Here is a 20,114-nt window from a genome sequence, read left to right as displayed (position 1 = left end):
CATTGTGTGAGCTCACTTGGATGGAAGATCTCAGGAGAGGAAGAACTAGACAGGGATGAGCAGAGCTAGGCCGGGCACCGTACAAATGAGGTAACTGATCTGTGGTGGCCGCATCAGCCTCCAGTCCTCCCACTTATGAATAATCCTCTCTTCTTATAAACCATGCCCCAAACTCCCCACTCCCATAACATTAATTCTATATTACACTCTCAAGAAGCCTTACTCTCAGGAATTTCCAAAGTGTCTTCTAAAGATGTAGAATGATAAATGGTATTAGCTTAATTTTGAGCTTTGTAAGAAGCATTAGAAGGAATTTTCTGGGATAGGGCCTGTGATAGTTCATTTTATTTGCATGAGGTACCCAACTATTTGGTTAAGCAGTATTCTAGGTGTGTATCTGAGGGTGTTTCTGAATGAGATGAACATTTAAAATGGTAGAATGTGTAAAACAGATTGCTCTCTCCAGTGTGAGTATACCTCAACAAATTTGAAAGCGGAAATGCAACATAAAGGCTAAGTAAGAAAGAATCCTCTCTGCCTGTCTTTCCTTTGGGACATGAGTCTTCCCCTGATATCACACTCAGACTGGAATTACACCACTGGCTTTCCTGGGTCTCCAGCTTCTCAATTATACATCTTGGGACTTCTTATCCTTTATAGCTGAGGGAATCATTGCCTTATAGTCTATCTATCTATCATCTATCCTATTAGTTCCATTTCTCTAAAGCAACTAGAGTAATTCAGGAACCTTCTGGACAAAAGGAGATCATGTGTTCATATACAATATAGCATTTATGAACCTGGGATGTTCTACCCAAGTTGTAAGCCGTGCCCAATGTACCCAGCTGCAAGGCCACCGCAGGAAGGGACCTGCTACAGCATCTCTTGAAGTGTAACCCTATCCAGCCCACCTTAGCACAGTGGCCCCAGAACACTCTTACTTCTCCAGCTTCTGTTGCCCTAGGTTCCAAGATCCCAAGCACCAAGCTGGGGCCTGGCCTATTTAAGGGAGAGGGGGGAAAGCAGAGGATGTGTGGTATGCTGAGTTCCAGCTATGTAGCCCAGCCAGGATGGAAGTATCCTGGCTCATGTTCTTTGCCGCTGTGAAGACTGGTATATTTATTTACATTAACAATAATTTCAAATGGGGCACTGGAAATATTATTAGAAGAACACCACTGAATGTTTAATCTGATGTATTAAGAAAATAAAAAATTGTTTTAAATGGCCAGAAATCTGTTAGCTAATATTGAGGCCGGCACATTCCAAACAGAACATCAACAACTTTACTAGAATATAAATGATAATCAGACAAAGTCACTCAATGACTAAGGTGGGACAGGACAAAAACAAGGCCACTCCACAATTGGGTCTGGAACTAGTTAGAAATAAGGATACTCTGCAACCACAAAAATGACATCTCCCTTTTTCAGCTCTCGAAAGTGCCTACTACTTCTTTGTTAGTGACAACTCTTGCTCAGCCTTTATCTTCTCATCCTTGGAACGAACATCACCAAGATGTACAACCATTACCTTATGTCTATTTCCTTAGAGGATCAAAGCCAAAGCCTTTGTTTCTCTAAACTTCCTAAAAATCACCGATCTCAGCCCCAAACATATAATAAATGACATCTGAACTCTTTCATAATTAAGAAGTTTTGCTGACAGGAGCTTCTCTTCATGAAACAAGTTAAATAATCCTAACTGTGTTTGACTACAGACGAGCTCTTGATAGCTCTGGCTGGTGAACTTTGACATAACATTGCACAAGGAAGCAGCTACTTACTCAAGGTCATGTTTGACATAAAGAGGAAGAGGTTATGGAAACTAACAATGTAATTACTCAGAGAATCTCAGTACAAACCAAAGTGACTCACGGAAATGCTTTAAAACATACATCACCAAATGAAGAACAAAGGAAGGAAAGAAAGAAAGAAAACCTGACCAAGAGAAGGATCTTTTAACATATTAGCTGGTAACTTGTTGGTTAAACAATCCAAGTCTCAGGCTAAATGAGATCATTCACGTTAAGTCCTGAGTATAATGCCCAGCAGAAATTCAAAACACATTTTTATCTTCATAATCCTCATCATGATCATTCTCTTATTACTATGGATTATCAGTTGCTACAGATGATTATAACAGAATGTATGCTCACTTGTATATGCATGCAAACATACAAGCAAGGAATGTTTGCCTAATTTAGCGTATTTGAAGTCTTCCCTTTCATCACATGAGCAAAGGAAGAGGAACAAGTAGTACTCACATTGAGCTGAAGTTCATCCGTCCACTGTCCAATCAGACGGTAACCAGGGTTGGTGGTGTTTGTTGTCTGGTACTGAAAGATGTCATAACGCCCTGGTGCATCCCCATTCTTGTTAAACATTACTGGGGTGCCTGCACTACCTGAGGGAGGCAAGAAAATAACAGATCTCATAAACAAGATTCCTTCTACCTCTTAGGCCTTGGGTGATGGTCCAGAAACCAGCTGATGAGCAAGGTAACTGGTGGAAAACCCCATTATTTAATGGTTCCCCCCAAATGGGCAATAGGCAAGTCAGCACTATGGTCTGCGGATTCTTATTACAGAGGGTGGAAGGTGACCAGCCACCCCCTTTGAAAAGTTATATGTCTCAGTATTTCTTAGTATTTTATACAAATATGTCCCCCTTGAGAAGAAAATTAAATTCATTATTTTCTAGGGACTATCTTAACTTGTATTATTATTTTAGTTTCCACCTAATGATTGACTGTTGTTAGTAAAGAACCATTTCAAAAATGATTAATAGATTTTTAAAAGAAAATCTGAATTATAAATAAGCACACAAGGAAAAAAGTTTATTTAAATATGTACTTAGATATTAATTGCACTTAAACATATTTGTTGATTATTTCTAATTTAAATGATGTGTCTAAAATGCTGAGCAATAAACCTGGAAATTGTTTAATAGATATTATTCTTTTCTCAATATCTCAATGTGGGTCTTACTTTTCTAAAATGTGGGTCTTAGGATGAAACCCATTATTTTGGCAGAATTAGGCACTGAAGTCAATTTAAAAAGACTAATACATCTATTGTGTGTCTGGGTGTGTGTATGTGTGTGTACATCTTTTGGAAGTTAGATATTAATGAAAAGCTCCTTAGTATTAACCACATGGAACAACTGAAAAACCATATATAGAGAAGGAAAGATGGGGGTTCGGCTTACTTTTAGCAACAGTTACAAAGGATTCATCAAAAGTTGGCACAATGAGTGTTCTTTCTCTTATGATCCCTTGGCAATAGGTTAAATACCACTGGCCTCAGGGTATATGACTGGTATCTGCTCTGTAAGTTAATACTGGATTGATAATTTTCATAGAAAACAATGGTATATTTCCTGTCTTTTATAAGTAAGTTAAAGATCATTTATAAGCTGCAACAGAATCACTAAGAACAGAAGTTCATCTTGCTAATTTTTCATGGGGAAGGGTAGGGTAACTTCGGGTAATGAGAATGAAGCCCTTTTGAGAACTCTCATTATAAATTTAAGACCCTATGATGGCAAAGCTCTACATTTGGTTAGCAAGGTCATTAGCTTCTGCAGAATTTGGGGCAAGATGATATTTGCATTAATAACACGGATGGAAAAAAAAAGGCACCTATACTTAAGGAAACAGGCATGATGCTGGGTGACCACAAGTGAATGATCACTTAAAACGGAACAGAGTTAGAAAATGGGTCCAGAAAGAGAGACAACATACTAAGTCATCAGAAACACACAGAGCTACAATCCTGTGCAGAAAGTTACCTCTAGTGAAAGAGGGAGTTCAATATATAGGCAGGATACAGGAACAGTTAAAGAACTCCACACCATCCTACAACCATTGGGCACAGTATTTTATGACATTTTGTTATTAAAAATGAAAAAAAATGGAGCTTATGGTAGGCTTAATAATGGCTCCCCAAGTATTTCCATGTCCTAATCCCCAGAACCTGTGAATGTTACCATACATGGTAAGACTTTTTACAGATAATAATGAGGGATCATGAGATGGGCTAAGACTATTTTAGATTACCTGGGTGAGCACAGTGCAATCATAATCATCCCTATAGGTAAGAGGGAGCAGGAATCAAATGAGGAAAGAGGAAGGAGTTGTGATCCCAGGAGGGCAGGCAGCCCTCACAAGCTAGAAAAAACAAGGAAACAGATTCTTCCACAGAGCCTGCAGAAGGAACCAGCCCTGCCTTCACCTTAACTAAAGCCCAGCGAGACCTGGGTCAGACTCTCGAATTACAGAACAATAAGATCATAAATGCATGTTTTTTAAGCCACTAAATTTATGGAATTTTTAAAGTAGCAATAGAAAACTAATCAAGAGCTGGAGGACACAGAACACCAAACTTCTTAATTTTACAGGTCACAAAGTATACTTAGGTTGAAATTCCTTGCCCCAGGGTCACTCAGCTAACTAAACTAGAATACTGCCTAATAACTGGCTTTGGAATCCCCAAGAAGGGGTTTTAATTCCAAGAACCACCTACTATATGTGCGAGCTTTATCAAGTTATTCTTTCTGCTTCTGTCTCTGACTGTCCCTAGTGACACCTTTCTCCTAGGGTTAGTGAGGATCAAATGTAATAAAGTATATAAACTGCTTATTACCATGCCTTTTACATAACAAATGCTCAATAGATGGTAATGATATTTTTAACTGTTTTCTGTTTTTAAAGAAAGTTCTGCCTGGTTTTATTAAAGAAAAATTTTGTGTGATTTACTTTACACCAATCTGTACTGGCAAGCTTCTAATGATATCAGAATCATCTGGATCAATGATAGCCAGTGTGCACACACGTACGCCGCCCCCCCCCCCCCCACCGCTGCCTCCAACTCAATATTATTGTCACTGCAGTGATGGACAGCAGTTTTGGCCAACATGGCATAGTACTCTATTTCAGATTTCCTCAAGGCTGGGCAGGTGTTGGTCAAGATGAGCAGTTTTCTTAGCCGCGTCAGATCATTTCCAGTGTCTGCTTGTACACCAGCGTGTACTTTCCACTTTTCGTAATGAGTTGGAGCCTAGGTTGATCAACTGCACTGACTTTTTCATCTTCTTCATAGCCACCATCTTCCTGCCTTAGGGTCAGAACGGCCTCAATGAAGAGAAGCCACCAAGTTGGCTGGGAGCGAGAAAGGAAACACTTCCATTTTTTTTATCATTGTTTTATGTGCTCATATCTCAAGATCAAAACACCTGCCTTCAGATATTCAGGCTGTCTTTTAAGGCAGAAAATCTGTCTCTCCTAACTGGTATCTTATTTTAATTTCTCTATCAGTGATTTTTTTTTCCCAAAGAGTAGACTAGAGCCCATTCTGATGATGTACACTGACGTACGAATAGCATTGCTTTGGTGCTGCCAAATTGAGTCAATGGGTGCATTTTGTGTGGCCAAGGGCACCAGTTCAATTTATTTCTTCTATGTTTTATCTGAAAGCTATCCCCAGGGCCCACAAAAACACCCAATTTTATCACGAGAGAAAGCTCTTAAGCCTCCTCTGTATGCTAATCAACATAAGCTTTTTCAGTAGAGAGACAGAGAAAAAAAAACACATACAACATCGATAACAAAAACAGCTTTTTAATACAGGATTTCCACTTTCAGTGAGCTCTAAGCATAAGGAAAAGAAACGAAATCTGGATTCCACATGTTATTAGCAAGAAAATGAAAATCCTATCATTTTACAGGAAGATATTAATATTCATATGCTCACCTTTCTTTTCTTCCACATTGGATGCTAGGATTCATGTTGTGCTTTGTGGTAATTCTACAGCTTCTATTCATTAAATACCAGGACTTGAGCTTTTCATAGTCTTTGAGATGAGAGAGCAGTAATACTGGAGGCCTGGGGCTCCAAAGGGTCTCTAGCTCACCAGCTAAATATTCACCAAAATGAGACACACCGCCTAATCTTTCTCTCTTCTTACAATCTTTGTTAGGAGAAATGATTCTTGTCATGCCCTTTCCGTTCTCATTAAAGTTCATGCTTAAAAAAAAAAATTAAGGCAGAAGAGCTGAACACTTTATCTAAGTGATGACTGGTAATAGCATATTGTGTGGCTTTGACCTTTTTGATGGATTCTATAATGCAACTGGGCTTATTATTTCCAGGGTTTTTGTCCGCACAGCTCCTTTTTAACAGTATCCCTGAACTTCTTGAAAGAGAATAAAGGGGATTTTGTTCAATGAAGACTATATTCTAAAAAAAGAAAAGATCAAAGAAGTCCAGAGAGGACAAAGAAGTTATCAAAAGAGAAGTGATCCCCTGCAGAAATGTCCACAGGTATCAGGGCCAGAACCCAAGGGCACAATAGTGAAGGAAGCAGGGCCACTTGACAAGCTGGGATATTGAGAGGAAACTGGATGACAGCAAGTATTTGTCTTCCACCTCCTCTATGAATTAGAGTATCAGAATGAAATTCCTTTCTTCTAGGACAGAGAAGAATTCGGGATCTAGATTTCCCAGATGACAAAAGAGTACTTTGCATCAAGGTATTTAGGATTTTTCTCTCATTTTACCACTTCATACACAGATTCCAGAAATGCTGCATTGATTTGTGTTTAATTATCTACTGCTGCTCAACAAACCACCCTAAAAATTACTGCTCAAAATAATGATGACCTGTATTTTGAAATCCAAGCAGGGCTCAGCAGGGACATCACCTCTCTGGTCCACTTATGTCAGAGGGGGCAGCTTGAAGCTCACATGCCTGATAATTGATGCTGGCTGTCAGCTGGGACCTCAGCTGGGACTATGGTTGGAGTACCCTCATATGGCCTGTTTGAGTTCTTGGCTTACTCCCAACATGGTAGCTGTTTCTGTAATACTAATGTGTCAAGAGTACCAGGCAGAGTACTTATGACTCTTATGCTGTAGAAGTTACATAGTGTCACTTCTGCATTAGTCACAGCCTCACTCAGATTTAAGGGGAGGAAAACCAGATCTTGCCTGCCAATGAAGGAAAGCTAACGTCATTTTTCAAAAAAAGACAGGAGGTGTGTCTTCCTTACAAAAATATACCCCAATCTACTTTGTTCTCTGGAAACTAACAAATCTAGATACAGACACACTTCACATTAAGTACTTCACTATATAGCAATGCTATAAGATTATGTATGTGAGGTAACAAATTTGTTAAATTTACATCTACAATAATACCATCTAGTTGGATGGGCCAACACAGACATAACTAAATCATATTTAGGCTCAAGTAATTGCATTCATTCGGGATGTAGGAAAAAATGGTTGTAAATGATAATGACAAAATTAGCCATCTTTTCTCTTCCTGAATAAAAGAAGGTTAAGTACTTGGTGAACCTGTAGTAGTACTTTTAGGGCATTTTTTTTTTATTTCATAAAATGACGCTTTGGTAAATGTGAAGTTTAGAGTTATTAAATTGTACTCTACTCATCTGGAACAAAACTCCCAGGGGTACAAGAAACTTTGTACTAAAGTAACGTAAGAGCACAAAATTAAGCTGTTTGAGACCAAGAAAAATAAAAATCCTCCATAAAACACGTAAAAAAGTCTCCATCCTAAGATGTCGGTCAGCAGGAATGATGCAGTAAACCCTTATCAGAAACCTGAAGAATTGTAGTCAAGGGAGCAGGCTGTGGAGTTAGGTGCCCAGGTACGAAAGCGAGTAGCATCATTACTGTGTATATACTTTTGAACATCGTTGTTCTTAATTTCTCTATGAACCACTTTCCTTATCTATAAAAAAATTAAGGAAAATAACAGAATCTATATAATTTGGTATTAAGTAAGCCAACTCAAGTGAAGTACTTCGCACAGGATCTGGCACACAGTAATCATTTGATAAACAGGAGCACTGTGTCCAGTCGGAAGCTCAGAAACTCTAGCTCATCAGTGGGAAATGTCATCTTGACCAAATCAGTTTACAGACATTACCTGGAAAAAGAGTCAGGGTAAAGTCACCAAGGGCATTTGCAAAATCAATTGTTTTGTAACTAGGGTAAGAATGGCCATGCCATTTTTATACATAAATAAGATGTGGATACTAGGTGTTGTCCTTTCTACCAGGATCTCATTACTGCTAGCCCTCTCAGTGGACAGAACTAGGCAGCACAGGTATGTATACATATATAACATTCACAAATCTATTTATGTATCTACTTATCTGCATGCATATTAAAAGCCAAGAGTTCATTCAGGTATCTCCCATCCAAACACAACAAGGTTCCTTCTAGTTTTCTCTCATTGTTTCTAGTAACTTCTTTCTCTAACAGTAAGAAACATGGCTCTCATTATCTACAATATACTCATTATTCTCTCAATCCTCTCACATACGTAAATTATTTTCTTAATTGTGAACCCACAAGTTTATTAGCTATTGTACAATAACTGTATACAGTTATTTTTTGCCTTTGTTCTTATAGCATACAGTCAAATACTATCTTCCAAAACTACGTGTGCTCATTTTTGATTCCCCAAACTCCTCGGTGTGGTTACATTGCTCATATATAATATATTTAAATTTATTTATTACTGTCTGTATTGAATTTACACCTACATGATGGCTAATTTTATGTGTCACCTTGACTAGGGATGCCCAGATAACTGGTAAAACATTATTTCTGGGTGTATCGGTGATGGCATACTTGAAAAAGATCAGTATTTGAACTGGTGGATGGGGGTAGGGCATCAACAAGTCTCTTGAGAGACTGACTAGAGCCCAAAGGCAGAAAAAGGGCCAATTCACTGTCTTTATTTGATCTGCAACAGGTGTGTTCTTCTGCCATCAGCACTGTTGCTCCTGGTTTTCTGGCTTTTGGACTCAGATCAGGACTTACATCATAAGCCCTCAGATTCTTAAATGTTTACCTTCGACTGAATTACAACACCAACCTCCCTGGTTCTGCAGCTTGAAGACTGAAGATAGAGGGCCTTCCCTGTCTCCGTAACTGTGTGAGCCAATTCATATAAATTAGTCTCTTCTATGTATCTCTACAGATGTCCTATTGGTTCTCTCTTTGGAGAACTCTGACTAATGTGTCCCGCATTCAGGTTTATTTTAATTATTTGTTTACTTTGTGATAAGTGAAGTGTTCACATGTTGTAAAGACTCAAGACTATATTATCAGAGAAGTGGTATTTCTCCCTTATGCCTTCTACCTGATTGGCCCATTTTCCCACCCATCTCTACCTACTTCTCTTAGGTAACCAATTAATTTCTAACAGAGTTTTATACTCTGAGAAATGTGTGTAATGTGGGATGTGGTTATAGCAACTTATAATCATTACTTCAATTGACTTAGATCCCTTTCCTTTCCTCTCTCCCCTCCCACTCTTACTAATATTTACCAAAAAAGATAAATCTTAACTCCCAAATATTTTATTCTTTCCTTCATCCGCTTATTTATTGTTCATAAGATTGATCTGAAATCTTATCACCAACCAGGTCTTAACAGTAAATAATTTAACTACATAACTCAGGAAACACAGGATGCCAACACAAAGAATTCCCCAAATCATGGATATTTGGTGACTCACCATTGAAATTAACATTGCGGATATACTTCAACAACTTCTTTCCCCCAGCTTGCTCCATTTCCGGACAGACCCCTCGGTAGTCGGCACAGAGATCCTTGTTCATATGATGAAGGGCATGAGCCATTGCATAGACCGCATCAATCACAAACTGAACTTTACCCTCCTGTTCATAGTTGGAATCTTTCCCAATTCTCTCCTGTCCTGCACATTAAAACAAGAAACATGCACACACAAAGATTGGTGTTGAGTAAAGCATCTAAATTTGCATTCACATCCAACTATGCTCAAAGCAAACAATGTTTTGGAGAATACAATAGTGCAAACAGCATATCCACATTTAGTTACCATATTAAGTTGTTTGGATAGTGTTTGGCATTTGACTTGGTAGTCCATTACACTAACCTTTCTGACGTATTAGACAAACCTATGAAGCACACTCCACAAGATCACAATGACAGCTTTTGTAATAAGCCAACATACTGTTCAAAATACAGTGGACCCATAGAATAAAGAGATTGCATGGATTAGAGGCTGGGACGCTATATTCAAAAGTTCAAAGCTTACTCACTCTAAAGAGGTGATGGATCCAAAGGAAAATGATATAAAATAAACTAAATTCCACACGTGAACTTCTGTATATCCACTCCACCTTTTGTCTGGCTCAATAGTTGGTATTCCTGACAACTCAGGTGCTCAGGCTAGAAACCATGTCATTTTTTTATTGTTTCCTTTTTAACTCTCCCACCCACACATATCTAAGAGAAGCCAAGTTCTATCAGCTCTATCTCTGTAACACTGAACATCTGCAGCCACACTACCAACACCCCATTTATGCCCTTGTATCTTCCATCAGGATGCAATCAATGCTAGATACCTCCCTTCATCTTATCTGGTCATTACTCCATATCCATGTTTCCTTTTTTTATTATTATTTTTTATTATTTTTTAACGTTTTTTTTAATTTATTTATTTTGGAGACAGAGAGAGACAGAGCATGAACGGGGGAGGGGCAGAGAGAGAGGGAGACACAGAATCGGAAACAGGCTCCAGGCCCTGAGCCATCATCCCAGAGCCCGACGCGGGGCTCGAACTCAGGGACCGCGAGATCGTGACCTGAGCTGAAGTCGGACGCTTAACCGACTGAGCCACCCAGGTGCCCCTCCATATCCATGTTTCCAAATAACAGAGCTTATCACCTCATCCTCATGCTCAGGATTCTTCCATGTTCTTCACTGCCTACAAAATAAAGTCCAAATTCTTTCCCCTGACAAATCAGAGTGTTCATCACTTTGCCCCCATCTGCCTAATAGGAAGAAGAACTGGGATTAAGTGCCCTTCACTGTGTTGGAAACTTGGCACACATTATTCTTATTTCATTCTTACTTTGGGAGTTAAACATTATTTATCCTCACTCTACAGATAGAAAAGGTCAGCTTTATAGAGATTAAGTAACTCCCCAAGATCATTTACAGGTAGAATGATTATGATAGCTCAGGTTCGTCCAACCCCAAAGCCCACTACATCTTCTTACTACATCAGCCCCACACAACCCTTTCCCTGTAATTTTGTTGTTGTTGTTGTTCCAGATAGATATGACGCTCTATTTTTCTGAATACACCGCACCTCTAATGTCAAGTTATATTTTCTTATGCTCTTCACTTTGCCAGAAACATCTTTCCTTCTTGCTTTCACTCGTCACAACTTAATTCCCTCTCTATGATGCAATGCAATGGTTTCCTACACTTAGTCATATTTAAAGATTTTCATCACATATAGTAGCACTATATTTTAATGCTCTACTAGGTTTCTAGATTTTTTCATTTCCTTTTTACCTTATATTGCTATCAGCAAACACAGCATTTAGTATTTAGTAGATTCTAAACAATACTTGTATTAAATTATGCATTCATTAAGTACATGATACCAGGAACTCCCTTTAGACCTCTTGATCCTTTAGAAAGAATAATAATTATCCACAGATTGCATTTCACTTTCACAGCAGAATTTCCTAAATTGTTTTCCATGGCACATTTCTAAGTGGAAAAAAAAAGCAAGAGGAATGCTACAACTCCAGTCCTCTCCCCTGAAAAATCAAAGGTTCCTGACAGACATTGCATTACTTATTTTTAGATTTCTTTACTGACTTTTCCAAAGCATTTAATGTTATCAGAAAAATTATAATCTACAGGATGAAATTTCACAATTTCCCAAATTTTCTTGAATTTGTATTTTTCCTTTTCAAAGCACATATTAATATCTCATAGGGAAGACACTTCTGTGTTTTATACATATTTCATTTAACTACCAATAACCTCATGCTGCTGCCTGTCATTGGATCTAGGCTTTTCAGCGTGTGTACAGTAATTTTTTTGTAAAGTTTATTTATTTTGAGAGAGAGAAACAGAGAGCGAGCAGGGGAAGGGGCAGAGAGAGAGAGGAAGAGAGACAGAATCCCAAGCAGGTTCCACACTGTCAGCGCAGTCAGAAGCAGGGCTCAAATCACCAACCATGAGATCAAGTGAGCCAGGAGTGAAGACGTTTAACTGACTGAGCCACCCAAGTGCCCCAGGATTTTTGGTTTTTGAGTAAGATAAAATTGATCATAAATCCATAGTGCTACTTCTAATTGAAATTCATGACTACAGGGGTTTTTTTTGTTTGTTTGTTTTTGTTTTTTAATTAACTTTGGCACTCTTATACCTCTACTGCCTCCCTTTTATGAGAAAAATATTGGTTCTTAATAATACCATTCTGGTTATTTATTTGCTTTATTCCATAATATAGATCATGTCAGTATATCTTGTCTAACAGTCTAAAAAGTACAGTATATTAACTGCCTTCTGAAAATAGTTTTTCAATGTTTTGCCTGTTTTGGCGATTGATTCTAAGAGTGATTGCTTTGTTAAAGAGTACATTCATATGTATCTTTTGCTAAATATTGACACATCCCCCTCTAGAGTGGGATTGCACTAATTTGCTCTCCTACCAACAGAGGGTGAGAGTGTTCATTTCCCCAACCAACTCACCAAAGTATATCGTCAAACTTGATTTTGTCAATCAGACAGTTATGTGAGAAACAACTCCACAGTGCATTTTTATTTGTATCTTTCTTGGTATAGGGTAGGTTGAACATCTTTGCATTAAGAAGCATTGCTTTTTTTTCCCTTGTAAACTGTTTGTAATTTAGCCAGCTTTTATAAGAACTTTTCCTTATCTATTTTAAAAGCTTTTTGTTAATTACAAATATTAAATCTTTGAGTTTAAGTTGTAAATCTTATTCCCAGTTGCTCGTTTTTCATTTACTTTAAAAAAAATTTTTTAAATGTTTATTCTTGAGAGACAGACACACCATGAGCAGGGGAGGAAGACAGAGAGAAAGAGAGAGAGAGAGAGAGAGAGAGAGAGAGAGAGAGAGAGAAAGAGAAGCCAAAGCAGGTTCTAGGCTCTGACCTGTCAGAACAGAGCCCAACATGGGGTTAGAACTCACAAACGGTGAGATCGTGACCTGAGCCAAAGTCAGATGCTCAACCCACTGAGCCACCCAGGCACCCCTCATTTACTTTTTACACACAATTTCCAAGTGAAATTTCTGTAAACATAGAATTTTTTCTAAACCCATTTCTTTTATCTTTAACTTCTGGATTTTTAATTTCCACCCTCAGAGTAAAGAAGATTCCACCCATGTTTTCTTCTAGTCCTTTTATAATTTTGGTTTCAAAAATTAGGTATTTGGGGCGCCTGGGTGGCGCAGTCGGTTGAGCGTCCGACTTCAGCCAGGTCACGATCTCCTGGTCCTTGAGTTCGAGCCCCGCGTCGGGCTCTGGGCTGATGGCTCAGAGCCTGGAGCCTGTTTCCGATTCTGTGTCTCCCTCTCTCTCTGCCCCTCCCCCGTTCATGCTCTCTCTCTGTCCCAAAAATAAATAAACGTTGAAAAAAAAATTTTTTTTTAAAAATTAGGTATTTGATCCATTTGGAATGTATTCTTGTGCACAGGATGAGGAATAAATCAAAATTTTATCTTTTTCCATATAGCTATTGGGTTAAAACATACAAGACTTCATCTTCTGTCACAGATTTGAAGTTTCATTTGTAGTTTCACAGATTCATTACATATGGAAATTTAGTAATGAAGTCTATTTCTGGATTTAAAAAATCTGTTTCATTGTTTGGTTTGTCTATTCATGCACCAATGCTAGAGTTCCAATTATGAAGGGTAACATTTTAATAACTGGTAGAGTTAGACCTTCTTCCACATAATTATTCATTTCTTTCAAAATTTCCTGGTTATTTTTTTTTTACTTATTCAAATGAACTTTATTAATCGCTTACATAGCTTAAGAAAAAAAAAACCTTGATGGTACATTTATTAGGTTTATGCTATATTCATAAATAAACTAGAATAGAAGTCTTTATGAAGGTGAGTCTCACTACTTGTGTCTTTCCCCTTTCACTTCCTTCAACTGTTCAGGATTTCTCAAAACAAAAGTTTTGAGTATTTCCTGAAAGTTAGCTTAGGTATTTCATTTATTTTTGCTATTATAAATACAGTTTTCCTTGCTATGAATTTCTCTTTGGTTTCTGGTTACATATGTAAAAGCTATTCTTGGTTTGTTGTGGCTTTATTAGTTTTCAACATCCTATCATGAAACATTTTAAACACAGTGCAAGGTTGAAAGTACTTTACAGTGAACCCACCAACTAGATTTTTACATTAACATTTTACAATACTTGTTTTACAAGGCAATTCATTTTCTCACATTAGTTTTATAACCTGCTACTTTACAAATTTGTTATTTTTTATAGTACTTAAAAAAGGCCACCGTGAAGGCATTATGACCGCTATAAAATATATACTATGGAATAGGTTCAGACTAATAATTCAGGAGATCAGTTTCTATACTGCATTCATTGAGTCATTTATCCCAGAAAGAATACCTGGAAAATAATTGCTACATTTTAAATAATATAATTTGTGGAACACTGTAGGTTTTATCCTTGTCTTAGGGAGTCACCATGTAGGTGAGCTTATTAAAGGCTTTCAGAAGACTTAAGAGACAAGTTTGTCTTTCGGGCTATAATGACTTGAAAAATGTAACCCTATATCAAGAGAATCAGAAATGGCAAGTTCATTAAAAAAACAAGGTTAACTTTATTTTCTCAAGGGTCACAAGCACAACTGTTTGCCAATTTTCTCCCCTCCTTCTTTACTTGAAATCTGGTTGTCTTCAGATTTTTGTACCGTGTGTGTGTGTGTGTGTGTGTGTGTGTGTGTGTGTGAGTAAGAAAGAGGGTTGGGGGAGAAAAAGCGAGGAAAAGAGAAATATGATCTGAACCTTCTTCGAGTCTCACTGAGTCAATACTGATTTCTCTAAGCCAATCCAATTTCCTCTGCAAAGGCTGATTTAGAACAGGCATGGGACACAATTCTAGCTAATGAGATGTAAGCAAAGTTTGGTGGAAATTCCTGATATAGTTTACTTGTTCTTATAAATAGACATACTCAGTGTTATCAAAATTAAAACCCAACATATACCTTGCAATTACTCTGGTCATTTTGTGTTCCTCTGGTCATTATACTGCAAATAAAGGACAGCATAAAAATGTGGTATGTATATGAAACTATAAGTAAGTTGTAAGTTAGACAAGCCTGAAATAACCCTACATTTTTTCCATGTGATATATTAAATAATTTTTCCATGTAAGTAATGTTTAATACTCATTAATTCCCATGTTTTTATGAATGCTACACTTCTTATTCATGTACTACTGTATAATATCCTAGGGGTGTCTGGGTGGCTCACTTGTTTAAGCATCTGACCTCTGCTCAGGTCATGATCTCATGGTTTGTGAGTTCGAGCTCTATGTCAGGCTCTATGCTGACAGCTCAGAGCCTGGACCCTGCTTCAGATTCTGTGTCTCTGTCTACCCCTCTGCTGCTCACACCCTGTCTCTCTCTCTCTCCAAAATAAACATTTAAAAATTACAAAATCCTAGCATTAACCATCCCCCCAACCTAGCCCCCCCCATAAAAACCATGAAATGAAGTTTTAAGAAATACTTTTAACATAGATTGAAGTAGAGGAAAACAGGAACATTTAATATGTTAAAAAACTTTTTGTAGTGTTTATTCATTCTTGAGAGGGAGAGAGAGAGAGCAAGCGCACAAGTTGGGGAGGAGCAGAGAGAGAGGGAGACACAAAATCTGAAGGAGGCTCCAGGCTCTGAGCTGTCAGCACAGAGCCCGACTTGGGGCTCGGGCACACAAACTATGAGATCATGACCTGAGATAAGGTCAGAGGTTTAACTGACTGAGACACCCAGGCACCTCAGAACACTTTTCAATCAACTGTCAGTTAACAGCTCATTCTTTCCATCTTTCTGATTAACTGACATATTGTCATCTTCTTTTCTTGGATGAAGTTAAACCTTTTCAACTTATCTCCCAGGAAAGGGTCTGAGGTTTAGATAAATGAGGAAAACTCTGCAGCACTATCTTTTACTTCTTCAGCAGACAAAGTGGACTATCTTTTTTAAAGTCTTGTGATTTTCTGGAAATGGATCAATTCTTAGAAACAAAACCTTCAAAATTGTCTCAGACAGAAATAGAAAATCTGAGGAAACTAATAAACAGTAATGAATTTAAACCATTAATTAAAAAACTACCAAAAAACCAGAACTCTAGCATAGAGTTCTAGCATAGGCTTCATAGGGGAATTCTACCAAACATTAAAGAAGAGTTACTACAAAGGTTAATAACTGTTCTCAAATTACTCCAAAAAAAATCAATAGGAAGGAAAGAATCCAAATACATTCCAGAAGTTAGCATTACCCTGAGAACAAAACCAGACTAAAACATGCCCCCCAAAATAAAACTACAGGCCAATATTTTTGATGAACCTAGATACAAAAATCCTCAACAAAATATTAACCACATTCAACAATTCATTAAAAGGATTTTTCACCAGAATCAAATATGATTAAATTTTGAGATGCAAAAAGGCTCAATATTCACAAATCAATGTGGCACACCTCATCAACAAAATAAAGGATAAAAGTCATGTGATCATCTCAACAGAACAGAGAGCCCAGAAATACATGCATGCCAATGTATGTGGCCAATTAACCTATGATGAGGGAGGCAAGAATATACAATGGAAAATGCACTATCTTCAATAAATGGTGCTAAGAAAATTGGACAGGTACATGCAAAAGAATGAAACTGGACCATTTTATTATGCCATATATAAAAATGTACTCAAATGGATTAAACAGCTAAATAGGAGACCTGAAATCACAAAACTCCTAGAAGAAAAAAAACAGGCAGTAATTTCTCTGACATGGGCCATAGCAACATTCTTCTAGTTAGGTCTCCTAAGGCAAGGGAAACAAAAGCAAAAATTAACTATTGGGACTACATGAAAATGAAAAGCTTTTGCACAGCAAAGGAAACCAACAAAACAAAAGGGCAACCTACTGAATGGAAGAAGTTATTTGTAATCTATACATAAAATTTTTAAGTTATATATCCAAATATATATATGGTGTCACTATCCAAAATATGTAGAGGATGTATACAACTCAACACCACCACCACCAACAAAAAACTTGATTAAAAAAATGGGGAGAGAACCTGCAAAGACATTTTTCCAAAGATGATATACAGATGGCCAACAGAACATGAAGAGATACTCAAACATCACTAATTAACAGGAGTGCAAATCAAAACCACAATGAGATAGAACCTTACACCTGTCAGAATGCCTAAAATCAAAAAGAAAAGAAATGACAAGTATTAGTGAGGATGTGAAGAAAAAGGAATACTTGTGCACTGTTGGTGTGAATGTAAATGGGTAGAGTCACTGTGAAAAATAGTATGGAAGTTCCTCAAAAAATTAACAACATAATTACCACAAGATCCAATAATTCCACTACTGGGTATTTACTCGACCCCCCCCCCAAATTGAAAACACTAATTTGAAAAGATCTATGCATCCCTATGTTTACTGCAGCATTATTTACAACAGCCAAATTACAGAAGAAACTTAAGTCCCCATTCAACAGATAAATGAATAAATGGATAAGGGAAGTATGGCGTACGCGTGAGCACACACACAAACACACACACACACACACACACACACACACACACACACCCACCACAAAGGAATATCACACGGCCATAAAAAGGATGGGATTGTGCTGTTTGTGACAACATAGAAGAACCTAGAGGGTATTATGGTAAGTATGTCAGACTGAGAAAGGCAAATATCGTATGATTTCACTCATATGTGGAATCTAAAAGAAAAAAAAGAATGAACAAAGAGCAGAATCAGACCTATAATTACAAAGAACAAAGTGGTTGTTGACAGAGAGGAGGAGAGAGGGGGGCTAGACAAAATGAATGAAGGGGAATAGGAAATACAGTCTTCTATTTTTTGTTTAAGTTTATTTATTAATTTACATCCAAGTTAGTTAGCGCATGGTGCAACAATGATTTCAGGGGTAGATTCCTTAATGCCCCTTACCCATCTAGCCTATCCCCCCTTCCACAACCTCTCCAGTAACCGTCTGTTTGTTCTCCATATTTAAGACTCTCTTATGTTTTGTCCTCTTCCCTGTTTTTATATTATTTTTGCTTCTCTTCCCTTGTGTTCATCTGTTTTCTATCTTAAAGTCCTCATATGAGTGAAGTCATAACATATTTGTCTTTCTCTGACTAATTTCGCTTAGCATAATACCCTCTAGTTCCAACCATGTAGTTGCAAATGGAAAGATTTCATTCTTTTTGATTGCCGAGTAATACTCCATTATATATATATATACACCACATCTTTTTTATCCATTCACCCGTCAATGGACATTTGGGCTCTTTCCATACTTTGGCTATTGTCAATAGTGTTGCTATAAACATTGGGGTGCATGTGCCCCTTCGAAACAGCACACCTGTATCCCTTGGATAAATACCTAGTAGTGCAATTGCTGGGTCATAGGGTAATTCTATTTTTAATTTTCTGAGGCAACTCCATACTGTTTTCCAGAGTGGTTGCACCAGTTTGCATTCCCACCAGAAGTGCGTAAGAGATCCTCTTTCTCTGCATCCTTGCCAACATAGCATTCTGACAGGTGTGTGGTGGCATCTCATTGTGGTTTTGATTTTTATTTTCCTGATGATGAGTGATGTTGAGCATTTTTTCCTGTGTCTAGTCATACAGGCTTCTATTTATGGAATTAAAAAGTAATGGGATAAAGAGTATAGCATAAGGAATAGAGTCAATGATAGTGTAATTATGTATTGAGACAAATGGTGGCTACATGTGTGGTGAACATAACATATAAACTTGTGGAACCACTATGTTGTGCAACTGAAACTAATTGAACACTATGTGTCAACTATATTAAAAAAATAAATGAAAATAAATTCTCCTGATTTCCTGCTCTATTGGTATTTGTGTCCAAGAGTCCAGTATTTACCTTCAAAATGCACACCTTTTTCACACTCTGTTGAATAAACTCTCATCTGTACTACACACGGAAATTCCATAAACTCTTCCACTATCAGAATTTTTAGTGGTCATTCTTCTGAAGGATTCTCTTTGAATGACCTGCTTAACCTACTCATTTTTGCATACTTCTTTCTTAGAATGTATGCCTTAGTTAATATGCATAAGCAAATTTTTAGAAGAAAAAAAGGAATAGAAAATGCAAGACATTATATATGGCAAGTTATTAATATAAACAATCTCATTTCACTGAGGAAACTAAAAGAAAGAGACGGCGTAGCAGGAAGTCAGGAAACAAAGGATGTTTGCTAATGCAGACTGACAAACTTCCCAGAAAGATTCAGCAGATTTGAACAAATGGTCTAATGCGTACCATATGTTTCTAAAGGAGTGAAAAACTGATTTTTATTTTGATTTAAAATATTAATTGAAGTTATTTGGTTTGGAAAGACCTCTCTCAAGTAATGCATGCTGGTGCTGACCATGTTTATAAACCATGCATCACTCAAATTTATTTTATTGAATATAGAGCCTCAAACTCAAATATTTCTTGAGGCTGACGTGCTGAGTAGTTCTCTGTATAATTAACTATGGTAATAATGTTTGGATTTATTGCAAATGACAAATACCTTAATAAACAGGAAAAGAGTATGTCACAGGCACTCAAAACAGAGTGAGGGCAGACTTCGGTCTTAACAAAGCTGCTAGATTCTGGGTAGGGGCAGCTCGGTGGGTACCCTGGGGTGCTAGAAAATGTTGCAGGATTTACAGTTCCTCAGCAAGCCTTATCAAGATGTTTCTGTAGTCCATTCCATATTTTAAAATTAAATAACTTGACTTACTGGATATTTTCCCCCCTTAGAGGTATACATTTCTACTTATACTATGAATGTTAATGGTAAAACTGGATTCTGTGTTTGAGGAAGTTTACTTTGTTGCCATCTTTTTAAGTGACTGCATTTATAGAATCTCAGAAATAAAAACCCATAGCCCCATAGACCATAGACCCATAGTCAAAGTCAGAAGGTTTGGATTGAAACCAAAAGCCTTCAACGTGGTT

General features: G+C 37.4%; 1 protein-coding gene and 1 pseudogene across 2 annotated transcripts in view; both read right to left on the bottom strand.

Annotated features, from left to right (window-relative positions):
• The window catches only part of GRM7 (glutamate metabotropic receptor 7), an 859,113-nt gene that overhangs the window by 267,707 nt on the left and 571,292 nt on the right, over positions 1–20,114 (bottom strand). For both annotated transcript variants that reach the window (XM_043587992.1, XM_043587990.1), the window contains exons 6-7: positions 9,555–9,755; positions 2,267–2,406 (exon numbers count right to left, since the gene is read on the bottom strand). In XM_043587992.1, the coding sequence (XP_043443927.1) occupies positions 2,267–2,406; positions 9,555–9,755 (341 nt within the window). The remainder of the gene's footprint in view (positions 1–2,266; positions 2,407–9,554; positions 9,756–20,114) is intronic.
• LOC122487463 lies at positions 4,755–5,108 on the bottom strand (annotated as a pseudogene).

Source organism: Prionailurus bengalensis, chromosome A2 (assembly GCF_016509475.1).
Source record: "Prionailurus bengalensis isolate Pbe53 chromosome A2, Fcat_Pben_1.1_paternal_pri, whole genome shotgun sequence".
NCBI classification, from domain to species: domain Eukaryota; kingdom Metazoa; phylum Chordata; class Mammalia; order Carnivora; family Felidae; genus Prionailurus; species Prionailurus bengalensis.
The sequence above is the reverse complement of the archived record's forward strand: the minus strand, read 5'-3'. Positions and strand labels throughout refer to the sequence as shown.